The following is a 12,493-nucleotide window of genomic DNA, read 5'->3' as shown; positions in this document are numbered from 1 at the left end:
TTGTATGATTTTAGTAATTTTTTTTGTACATCTGTATGAATTTTTTTCAAGATGCCTCGTATAGTTGTTTGTTTCAGGAGCGAATGGGAGGAGAATGAGAAAGAATATGTAGGGCAGTTGAAAGGTTTGATTGTAGACGTTAGAATAAAGTATGGGGAATTTGTACGGGAAGTATATAAAATTAGTGGGATAAGTTCAATTGAGTTTGATTTGGTAATAAAATATTTGTTCAATGTTAGACAAAATGTATCTGCCTTTGTGATCAATAATCAAGAAGATCTTCATTTTTCTTACTCGATGACGATTTGTCTCAAATGGCTCTTTTGGTGTCGAAGTTACCCGTAGCAGTCCATAAATCTAAGTATGATACTGTCATTTCTAGTTCAAATGGCCCAAAATGTTCCCTCATTTCCATCTCACCGATTTTATTTTGGAATATAATATGAGTTCGAATGAGGTGCGATCATTAAGTCCATTGAAAATAATTTGGTGATGATACAGATGAATTGTTGAATAGGGAATATGTGGGTATATCTGAGACGACTATTAATGTGAATTTGTATACGATATGAACATGTCAATGGATTCTGATGCGAATATTAGTGTGGAGGATGTGGATATATCTAAGGTAGCTGTTAATGCTAATCATGTGGATCATGTGGACAATGATCAGAATCCAATGACCACAGAGGTAGATTTGATGTTAAATGTAGAATCACAGGTTGACAGAGGATCGTTGGGTGATAGTAACTTGATAACTAATGGTGGTGTACGAATTTAGTAGCAAATGATGAACTGGGTGTTAGCCGTAACAAGAGTGAGTGCTGAAAAATTAGTGACAAACACCATCGTCATTTCATCCGAGTCAACTATTGAAGATGTCCAAGTTGTTAATGGATCGTCACTCATCACGGATCCATCAACTTGTTCTTGACCCTCATCCTCAACTAGACCACAAACTACATTCTCTGGTAGAGGAGGAAAAGGCTTTACATATCCATCTACAGTCGGGAGTTCCACGATATGACTCAAGTAGGCTTATTCCTCATCGTTTAGAATAATATTATTTATACGAGCCTGGATGTAAACGAGAAAAAAAAATAGAACCTTAAACCCTAAATCCTAAATCTTAAACCCAAAACCCAAAACCCAAAACCCTATCCATAAACCCTAAACCCTAAACCCCATACCATAATATAAAATTTAATGAAGAACGATTTACCACTTAAGACCCAAAAATCTGTGTCTAAATCATCTTTAATCTAGGTGAGTATATGCAACTCCATCATATGATGTGTGGGATTGCATCAGCAAAAACCCTATTCGCCACTCATCTACTAAGGAAGGAAACTAATGTGTGGGATTGCATCAGCAAAAACCTTATTTGACACCCGTCTACTAAGGGAGGAAACTATCTCGTATGCCCAAACCTACCAACTTAAAAAATAAACAAGTAATCGTCAGTGCATGATAAAGTCAAATAACCAATACCAATTATGATAAAATGAAATTAATGAACTTGGAAAGCGAATGGAAATCTATATAAGCTGTATGACTCGAGGGACTTACTATTCACAGGCTTTTTATTGTAGAATGCAACTTTTCCTTTAAATGCACCCTATAAGCTACTCAATGTTTTTGTAAATATCATGTTGCCCTGATCATAGCTACAAAAATCCTCCCATACATCAATCATCCCCAACATGGTCAAGTCCATATGTTGGCTCCTTTTCATTCTCATCATCTCCAACTCGATGAAATAGGATACGACCAGCTTCACTACATCCTCATCACTCTTGAACTCAAAGTCCGAAAAATCCTTGTCCAATTCAACCCCATTCATGTTAATCCTATTGCCAAAGTATAACTTCCCAAGCTTAAGAGCAATATCCTCATCAAACTCAACCACATGTCTGGGCCTATATCTCAAGTTTGTCACTATATCAAACTCTTCCCGCCCGAAAGACACCTTCTTTCCCAATAACTTAAAGCTAATGACATCTTCCTTATCCTCCTCTACCTCCTTCAAAAGAATATAATGACACAGGAGCCCATTAAAAACCAACCTAAGATCCAAAAAATGACAAAAAAAAAAAAAAAAGAGAATAGTTTGCCTAAACATATATAATTGCCTATGTGTTAACTTGTTCTTAATATTCTAGACAATTTTCGCCAGATGAGAACGACAAGTTAAATTTTTCTGAAAATAATCAGAAGTGCGGATTTTAGGTACCAACGCAATATGTCAAACAAAACACAGACCAGAAATTGAACTCAACAATCAATTAGACAAAACAACAACTAAACATAAGCATTATCTTTGGAATTTGCTAAAATTTCGGGGTAAGTGTCTACTTATGAAAATCTTAAGCTATTTACACTGGCGTGCCACAATATTAGAGTTTAACGGCATTTTGTATACAATCTTGGGGCGTATATCGGACTACATATATCCCGAGATTGTATGTAGAAGGACATTAAAAACTCAACAGTCATCTAAATCTTGGGACACATTCAATGATTCTCGGGCACACTTCATCAAATTTCAGTCGAGATTCAAATGAATTTATCATTAAATACAGATGAGATACACAAAAAAGGCATAGATATTGAAAGAATAAAAATATACAACCTAGATTTCTCAGATATCTCAAATACACTAAACCTTAACAAATGCTAATTTAAGATGAAACCACAAACTAAAGGAAAGAAATAGTTGAATAGCTCTATAATAACGAAGTTTAAGGAGTCAAATAGTTGTGGAGATGAGCGAAATTTCAAAGCAATGAGGGAGGTGAAGAAGTGAGGAGCCGGAATGCTTTTGTGTATAGATAAAGATTTTTCAATTTGGGATATTTTTGTCCTTTCACAAGATTGGATCATTTGAATTCTTAACATTTCAAATTCAATCTTAGGGCTGATCTCACTGGAGAAGGCCCGAGATAAATTCTTTTGATGAGTCTTCAAAAAATGTGTTATATTTGTAATGTGAAAACTATAAAAAAAAATTATTTTGGACAAGTTTCTTTCCAAGAGCTTCTAATATGGTTGCCCATATTCCTGCCTATCATACACGACATTTTGTTGGAAACAAAATTTGGCTAGAAGGTTAGCTACCATGGGTCCATGGGGTCACTGGTAGGGTGCACGATTTTTTTTTAATCTATTGATTAGCTTTGTCTTCTAATTCCTTTCTACTAATAATAATTTCAAAAGAAAAAAAAAACTTGAATGCAATTGGAAAACATCTATCCTCTGTGCATCTCAAGCTGCACCAAATGAGATATTATATATATATATATATATTATTAGGGTGCCATTTCATTAACCCACTCTTTGCCCTAAATTACAACTCCAAGTTCTTTTTTTTCCTATTATTTTTTAAAGAAAAAGTTACTACAAGCTAACTTTTTGGGCAAAGTTTAATTTTTATTGTAAAATCCATGGTTAAGATTTAATAAAATTATTGCAACAGGATTATAGTTCAACCAACATTAGGTATTTACCTTTAGTCAAAAGGTTAGAGGTTTGAATTTCCCACTCTACATTAAGCATTTATCCTATGTCCAATTTCATGCTTTTTGTTAATATATGTAGGTTGATTCTCGAAAGAGACTAAATTGCTAAGATCTTGGTTGATAATTATTTCATTTATTGTTTTCTATTTTTAAAAATTATCCTTGATTTCATTTTTTTTTTTTTTTTAACCTTTCCAACTTCATTAAAATACATTCAACTATATGGAAAATTTTAAAATGAGATCAAGTTTTCTTAAAGCTATTTTTTTTTTAATTTTAAAAAATTGACTTGATTTTTGAAACATGTTAAAAAAGTATGTAATAAAAAAAAGTTTAGATAAAAGTAGTGATTATATATTTAATTTTTAAAAACACAAAATCCAAATTAAAACAAGCTAGTCATCAAATAAAACCTCCATAGTTTAAAGTACAAGATTTATAGTGTCACATATACTAAATTTTAAAGATCAATTGTTACCAATTACAAATTAAAGTGTTCACACTAAATTATTACAATCTAACATTGCAACTAGTTATTCTAGATGTCACAATATCGTTATTTTTCTTTAAACATTTGAATACACATAATTAATAGTGTGTTTGAAATATATTTTTAAGGGTTTTATTTAAAAAAGAAATAATTTTTGAAGAAATTGGAATATTTGACAACAACTTAAAATAGTGTATTTTAATCTATTTTTATTAAAAAAAATTAATTAATTAATAAAAAAATAAATTTTTTGAAAAACATTTTTTTTTCGAAATCAATTGAAACGGATCCTAAATTATAAATTTTAGTTTCTCCCTTTTACCTCCAAAATATAAGACTATCAACTAAAATGTTTATAGCTTCTTTCAATAATTTCTAAAAAATGTTAACTAAGCAACAAGAATTAAATACTTCCTTTTGACGAAGTTTGAGTAAATTTTAAAAAATCAATCATAAGTTTCAAATGATGCATGAGTTTTCTTTAAATTGTAATGAACGTTTATAATAAAACTTTTCCATTATAGGAATTGTTAATATCCGCCACACATATTGGAATTTTACGTCAGCATTAGTGAATTACATGATTTACATCTTCAAAATTTTAAATTTAATATATAAAAGAGAAATTGCAATAGTAGGCTAAAATTACAGCACGTTTCGAAAAATGTCTAATTTTATATACTGAAAAATAGGTAACGATAAAGGAAATGGGACAAAAAATTAGTGTCTATTTTCCAGGTTCACCCTGCACATGGCAATTTGCATATCAACCCCTATATTTTTTAGATTTGGAACCAATATGTACTTGAATATTCAATTGAAGATATTTTTTTTTGAATATATTTAAAAATTAAAGATCATATCATATTAATGGATTAAAATAAGATTATTAAGTTGTATTTATAAGGAAAAATTGTACAAACTACCCTTGAATTATGGGGTTTGTTCCAATCACACTCATAAACTTTTAAATTAATCAATTAATCTCATGTAGTTTATTAAATGTTGCAAGCATGTTGTTGTGTTAGTTGATCTTCAATTAGAAAAAAGCAGACATGACCATTAACTCAATCTTCCTTTCTCTCCTAAAAAAACCTTCTCACCTATTTCGTATAGGAGGATAACCGATGACCAAAAGTGTGGAAGATTGAGTGAATGGACAATGGTGAGGAATGGATTTTGACCAAGCAGAATAATATCAAGAATCAAGATAATAGAAGATAATAGAAGATAATATAAAATAATATGAGATTTGATCCTAGCCCGATTACTCATATCCTAACCCTAGTATGGTTAAGATAAAACCCTAGATCAAATCTCCTATAAATAGACCATCATGGATTCATTTAAGGTAACTAAAAACTTACTATTGGTGTCACGTGAGAGTCGAGTGCGCTTTTTTTGTCCTAAATTTTTCATCAATCGATATGTTTGCCCTTTTTTAAATTAAGATTAACTAACAAAAGAACATGATTGTAATACTTAATAAATTAGAGGAAGTAAATTGATCAATTTAAAAGTATATAGATGTGATGGTAACAAATCCCGAGGTGATTTGTGCAATTTATCTAATTTACCATTATATTTAGATTACTTAAGTTTTTTTATTGATTCTGTGGGAGGACGAATAGAGTAGAGAGGAGAGAATAAATTTTTCCATATTATTATCTTCTTGACACCAACAAAATCCAAATTGGAGTTTGACTATAGTGGTTTTCGATTTCCTAATAGCCAATTTTATAGCATTTTCTTGCCTTCCATTTGAATATATCGGTTTAAGTCACTTTTGTGACTAAACGACAACATATGGTGAGCGAGTGACCGAGAAACTCACGAGCAGCAAACTAATTTGGGCTGCAACAACTTGTGGATGACTACAGGTGCCGAGTGCGCGTGAGATCGAAAATTGGACGCGGTTTTGGATGGTGCAGGATCTAAGCAGTGGGAGGCAACAAGATGAACCCAATCTAGGTAGTCATGACAGCAGGTCTGACAGTGGCGATCAAATCTAGACATATGACTGATTGACGGGGGCTAGACAACAACAAAATAAGATGTACTTAGACAAGCCAGGAAGTCACACTGATGTTGGGGTTATGCTATAAATCTCGTAGGGTCTTATAATTTGTAAACCTTGTATTATGAATAAACTTGTATGTGATTGATATTTTATTCACTTTGTCTATGAAATATGTGATATTTTAGTTGCATTAACACAAACTAATAAACTAACATCCCATGTATGTGGAGACATACATGTGGATCATGTTTAAGTGATAACCTAAATGGTCTATAGTATATGGATAAGGCTGGATAGTTTATCCTGATAACACTACGAGTATGACCCGCTTTGTAGATCTTATAAATGTTGTAAAGTTAGATCCTGATCATTCATATATTAAACATGCGAGTGGGGATATTCTATACAAAGGAGTTTGTATAAGATCGGACCACGAAATGCTTAGTCTCATTATATAACGTCGTTCATAATAGAGACTTTCATTTCACTAGGATGACCATAAGTAACATGACCTTAATCGTGAGTGAGTTGTGAACTCCTGCCTATGAGGACAGTCCTTTGATTTGTATGGATGAAGTGACCAGATCGCCGATTCGTCTGATTGGAGGGTTGGGAACTCAACTACACAAGATGGAATTCACTCCTTCATCGAAGTATGGGTAAGTAGATAAATTGCTCCCTTAAGGGCTAATTCCGAGTCTTGAATAATGTGGTGCCACATCCTCTCTTGGCCTGAGAGGAGTTTAGTCAGGGTAGGATTAAGATTTATTGTTCATTAGAGGGATCAGTGGTACCTATGAAAGTCGTATGTACGGCTTGGAGGGAGATCTTTCATATCTTTCGAGATCCACCCTACAATATGGGGTCAAAAAACCAAAAAACCAAAATAAATGATTTTAGCCCTTATAAAAAGAAAACTTATTTTTGAACCCCTTTCACGCTCATGTCACGTCAAGGTACTGCAGAGGTAAAATGATAATTTGGCCCAACTGTACTTACGAGTGATTTGTGAAGGGTCATTGTACGGTTGATTGGTTATATCCAATAAATACTGAAATATATCTGTAGCGCGAAGAGTGTAGCTGTCGGACTTTAGTAAAATGTCGGACAGTTAACGGATAGTGGATAATGTAACTAAAGGGTTTAATTAATTATTCACGTACCGTTGGAGCTTCAAGCTACATGTCTATAACGTCTCTTTAGTAGCTCAAAAGGATTTAGTTGAGAATTAATTTTTGGGTTCACTTGAATTGTTCAAATGAATAAGAGGGAATTTAATTATATTTGATATAATTAAATTGATTCAATTATATATTATATAATTGTTATAATGTATTTGATACATTATAGTTTAATTGGAGGAAATAAATATTTGAATGAGATTCAAATAGTTGTTAATTTTAATATAAATATGAGGGACGAGACTTTCTATCGCTTGCGCTTGCTTTTCACTCGAAAATGCCATAATAATATGGAAAAAGAACTATAATTTATATTGTATATGGTGCAATATTAAAACTATAGGTTATAAATATAATATGATAAGTTGGTTATCATATTTATTTATATTATTTATTATTTTGAATAATAATCCATTTTTTCTCTCCAACCACCTTAATGGGTGGTTAAGTGGTTTTCGTGGCAAATAAAATAAATAAAATAAGATTTTATTTTTCCAAAACAAGAATATAGATGACAAGTTATAGAGCCTATACGATAGGAGCTTCTAACTACACGATTGGAAGACTTTGCTATACGATACAGAGTTTCTTCAATCATTTTCCTCCTCCAAACTCTAAATCCTTCCTAACCAAAATAGTCAGAGCTCACAACTCTTGGGTTCTCACTCGGAGTATACCAAAGGTTTCAAGTGGTGGTGTTTTCCTTTTTGGTTTGTGAGATTCTTGAAGAAAGTCTTCAAAGTTGCTGTGTTCGAGTTCGTGATAGTTTGAGGGGTTTACGAGAAGTGTTCTTCAAAGATATAATCTCTCAAACCCTATTTCTTTTTTAAAAAGCATGATGTAATTTTACTTAGAATGCATAAATTGTATGTTTGCTGTAAATTTGTGTTTTCAATCTAAATGAAATTTGGACGATTTGCTTCCACTTAAAGATTTCTTTAAAATCAAGTTCCTTCAGGTCGGATCTGAATGGTGGTGGGGACTTTAAGAAGAAGACAATTTACAAATTACAAGTTGTTGAATTTGGCAATGTCTCAAAGATAATGTCCACACATGGTAACGAACAAAATTGATGCACCTATAAAATACACTGTCAACACTGGGTAACAACACACAAGCAATGCATACCAATAAGATAAAAAGAAATATGTACTGCATTTGTAGGGGAAGATGAATGAGTTTGAGGTTATTATGTGGGATATAGTTTAATTAAGTGGGGGTTGGGAACTCGTTGGATGATCGAGTTTAATATCTAGCTTATTTTCTAGAGGCTAGATATTACCATTTGAATGTAATAATGTACCGAGCTTGTATTAGTGTGGATTTTAATTATTGATATAGTTTATATTACCATTTGAATGTGGGATATAGTTTAATTAAGTGGGGGTTGGGAACTTGTGGGATGATCGAGTTTAATGTCTAGTTTATTTTCTAGAGGCTAGATATTACCATTTAAATGTGATAATGTACCGACCTTGTATTAGTGTGGATTTTAATTATTGATATTTCTATATTTTTACAAATAAATTATGATTTTTCCTTGATTTCATTTTAATTTATTTTAGTTTTTAGGTTAACGTACACAGTTACATACTTTATATTTGTATCTACAGTCTGAATTTTAGTTTTTTGTATTTTTCTATTTTTGAAAATAAACATATTTTTAATTTAGATATTTGTCCATGTATTTGGTGTAGGCCCAAAAAAGAAGCCCAATAAGGGAAATTCGGAACAGTTCAAGCCCACAATCACCAGCAGGCTACTGCTTCTTCATCTTCATCCGAAGTTAGGGCTTTCATTTTCAGTCACTGCCGGACCGGCCAGACCTCTTCGAGCGGAGTGGCATTGCATGTATCAGACAGAGACGTCGTTGCTTCATTTCAACGTTATTCGCTTTTCCATTTGAGCATTTCTAGTTGGCGGACGGAGGCGAAAGAAATGGCGGAGGTCAACAGCACTGGCAACGAAGTTCCTCCGAACATGACCATATACATTAACAATCTCAACGAGAAAATCAAGCTGGAAGGTATTCTTGAGGGAGGGGGGATGGAGAAACTTCTTTAATGCTCTGAATTATGTTATGATTATTTTTATTGTTTACTCCTTGGTGGAGCAGAACTGAAGAAGTCGCTGAACGCGGTGTTCTCGCAGTTCGGGAAGATTCTGGAAGTGTTAGCTTTCAAGACCTTGAAGCACAAGGGACAAGCTTGGGTTGTGTTCGAAGAAGTATCTTCTGCAACTAATGCGCTTAGACAGATGCAGGGTTTTCCTTTCTATGATAAGCCTATGGTAATGCGCTTGCTTCCGTTTCCAATTTCGAGAGTTTTAATGTTCTTTTGTTAAATTCGAGGTGAAGATGAAGGCTGGACTTAAATCTTGTTGTGAAAAGATGGTTATTATTCGTATGAGCACTTAAACTAAATAAAGCCACAGTGGCGAATAAGAAAGTGCTGATATATTCTTCTGAGCAACGAAATAAGAATTGTGTTTGAATTATACTGCATCGACAGTTGAGATTTACTTACACATGGCTGTTAAATAATCTGGTTTAGCTGATTATTGCCTAACTGATAGTCTGGTCTACATCTACAATGAATTTTCGTAGCTGATATCATTCCAGAGAGGTTAAAGAACCACTATTGTTTGAATGATCACGCATGGAATAGAATATGCCTTGAACAGTTGATCTTGAAATGTTTACTTCTTAAATATATCACCTTGCAGGCGTTTGAATTTACTTCACCTATTCTTTATAACATTAGTTCTTACTATTTTAACGCACATCAAATGGTTGTCAAACATGTCTTTTGTAAATCTTTTGAAAGTTCTATATCTGTTAAGCATTTCTTGTTTGTAGATCTGGTGGCTAATATCCATATTTTCTTTGCATGTATGAAAATGTTCCGTAGGCTATATCTATTTTGCCATGGTATAAAGTGCAGGCAACTTTATATATCATTTATTGCTCTGTTCTATTATTCTTCTATTGTTAACTGGACAAAGTTTTTTGTGGGAGTATGGTGTAATATGAAGCTAAGGAATGTTGCTTTGCAATCATGTAGAGAATACAATATGCAAAGACAAAATCAGATATAATTGCAAAGTCTGACGGTACATTTGTTCCTCGGGAGAAACGAAAGAGGCATGAGGAAAAGGGTATAATTTGTCTTCATTTTCTATTTGACAGTTTAAATTTGAATATGTTTGAACAGTTTGGTAAATGAAGATTTGCTTCAGCATTTGATCCAATATTTGAGTGTTCTAGATTTTTACTTTATTTTGTTTTATGTATTGTCAATGTGAAACGATTCTTTACAAGCTTTTAAGTCTTACTTTATTTCTTTTACTTACTGCAGAAGTGTAATGTTCAATTACTGCAAAAGAAATTATTAAAAACCAGCGTTCTTGTGGAAGAAATTGATAGAAATGCTATTAGACTATTATAATGGTGTACTAATCATTAAATAGGAGAGTATCTTATGGAATTTGGTTATAAATAGAGGTTAGGAAAATGAGGAAGGCAAGTAATATTATAGTGAGTGATTTAGGATAGAATTATCAAGAGAGAGTGGGTCCAAGTACCTCGAAGACTTGGTTTATGTTTATCTTGTAATTCCTTTCTCTCGATATGGAGGAAAATTTTGTCTCATTGTTTATGTAGCAGTATTTGATCAAAATCTATCCATGCTCTTGATGTGGCAGGGAGGAAGAAGAAAGAGCAGCATGATGCTAATCAAGCTGGGATGGGTCTGAATCCTGCTTTCGCTGGAGCATATGGTGCAACAGTGGTAAGTATCTCTATTTAATTCCTAAACGTTAGTCTTTGGCATATTCTATAAATTTGCATTCCTTTGCATGGTGGTTTTCCAAAGTAGTTCCATCTCTAACTTCAGATTTGAGCCTTAGATACCATAGTTTGATTCTCCAACGAAGTCAGTTAAGATGTTATATGTTCATCTGTTAGAAAATGTATTCCAAGTGTTTTATTGACATGATTGTAAATGTAAACTATAAGATCATAAAGAACAAGAATAGTACAATGTAATAAGTGACAGAACTTCACTTCTTGAGACTAATTTTGCTTATTAAAAATGATGCTCTCTCGTCCTGTCTGATTTCTCAGTTTTTTCACTAATCTGTATGGTACTCTATGAAATAGGAAGCACTTCGTTCTCTAACTCCCTCTCAGGTAGTGAGTCCATAGTCAATTTTAGTTATTCATTTGGATTTTATCTGCCCTTTTAATTTCTTGCTCAGAGAGAGAAACGTACATATAGAAAACAAAAAAAGAAAAAACATATATTGGGGTTTATTTGCATTCATCACTTTGGTCATTTCATATATCATGCTTGTTAAAGAACCCTTTGCCATGATGCAAATTTGCACCGCTCTAATTTCTGGGATTTGGTGAGTGGTGTCTGCATGAGTGGATGTACTCTAGTATGTCTTTTATCCATTGATAGAGCGTTTTAAGTCGGCACATCTTTGTTGACTTTCATCATCTGAATATTTTGGTACTGAATTATTTTTATTTATTGGAAAGTATATATTGCTAACGGACACTCATTCTTTTCCCTCTTCTGAAAATGGTGCAGCACTCTCAAGTACCTTATTCAGGCGGTGTTATGGTACCAGAAGCACCTGCCCCGCCCAATAGCATTTTGTTTGTACAAAATCTTCCCCACGAGACGACTCCAATGATGCTACAGATGCTTTTCTGTCAATATCCTGGTTTCAAGGAGGTTCGTATGGTTGAAGCAAAGCCAGGTATTGCATTTGTAGAATATGGTGATGAGGTACAATCAACAGTTGCCATGCAAGCACTACAAGGTTTCAAGATGAACCCACAAAATTCGATGTTGATAACCTATGCAAAGAAATAGGATAGTGAATCTTGGTCTTCACTATATGGAAAGCCACCTGCTATTATTCGATGCTTAGTACAGGAGATTGTTTGTAGAATACTGCCATCTCGTGCTTGCTGGAAATTCTACTCCACCGTGACCTAATTGATACAATCAGATCTATCTTAAGCAGAAATGGAAGAGATCTCAGATCCCGGTTGCCATGTTTATCCTTGAACTCATAGTAAAGTTTGATTTTCATCATCACATTTTGTTCTCATTTTCATAGTAGTATTTCCTTCTACTTGTGCTGTAAAATAGACTAAAGCTTTTATAACTACGAGATTGAAGAGCTGATGATGTTGAGACCTAATTTGCTAGACTTTATTTTACCGAACAGCAAGTTCTACAGGATACAACACAGTGCAATGCAAGCAAAA

The 12,493-nt window shown here is 33.2% G+C and overlaps 2 protein-coding genes across 2 annotated transcripts; one reads left to right on the top strand and one right to left on the bottom strand.

Moving 5' to 3' along the window:
• Window positions 1–1,618: 1,618 nt before the first annotated feature.
• Window positions 1,619–3,128, bottom strand: LOC120090678. Its single transcript, XM_039048396.1, has 2 exons — window positions 3,118–3,128; window positions 1,619–2,066 (listed from the first exon to the last, which is right to left on the bottom strand). Exons 1-2 carry the CDS (start codon window positions 3,126–3,128, stop codon window positions 1,619–1,621), a joined length of 459 nt encoding a protein of 152 aa, XP_038904324.1.
• A 5,872-nt stretch (window positions 3,129–9,000) lies between these two features.
• LOC120092211 (U1 small nuclear ribonucleoprotein A) lies at window positions 9,001–12,426 on the top strand. Its single transcript, XM_039050450.1, has 5 exons — window positions 9,001–9,235; window positions 9,326–9,498; window positions 10,272–10,365; window positions 10,912–10,997; window positions 11,805–12,426. The coding sequence occupies exons 1-5, from the start codon at window positions 9,148–9,150 to the stop codon at window positions 12,090–12,092; spliced, it is 729 nt and encodes a 242-aa protein (XP_038906378.1). The 5' UTR covers window positions 9,001–9,147; the 3' UTR covers window positions 12,093–12,426.
• The last annotated feature ends 67 nt before the right edge of the window (window positions 12,427–12,493 follow it).

Source organism: Benincasa hispida, chromosome 11 (assembly GCF_009727055.1).
Source record: "Benincasa hispida cultivar B227 chromosome 11, ASM972705v1, whole genome shotgun sequence".
Taxonomy (NCBI): domain Eukaryota; kingdom Viridiplantae; phylum Streptophyta; class Magnoliopsida; order Cucurbitales; family Cucurbitaceae; genus Benincasa; species Benincasa hispida.
The sequence above is the reverse complement of the archived record's forward strand: the minus strand, read 5'-3'. Positions and strand labels throughout refer to the sequence as shown.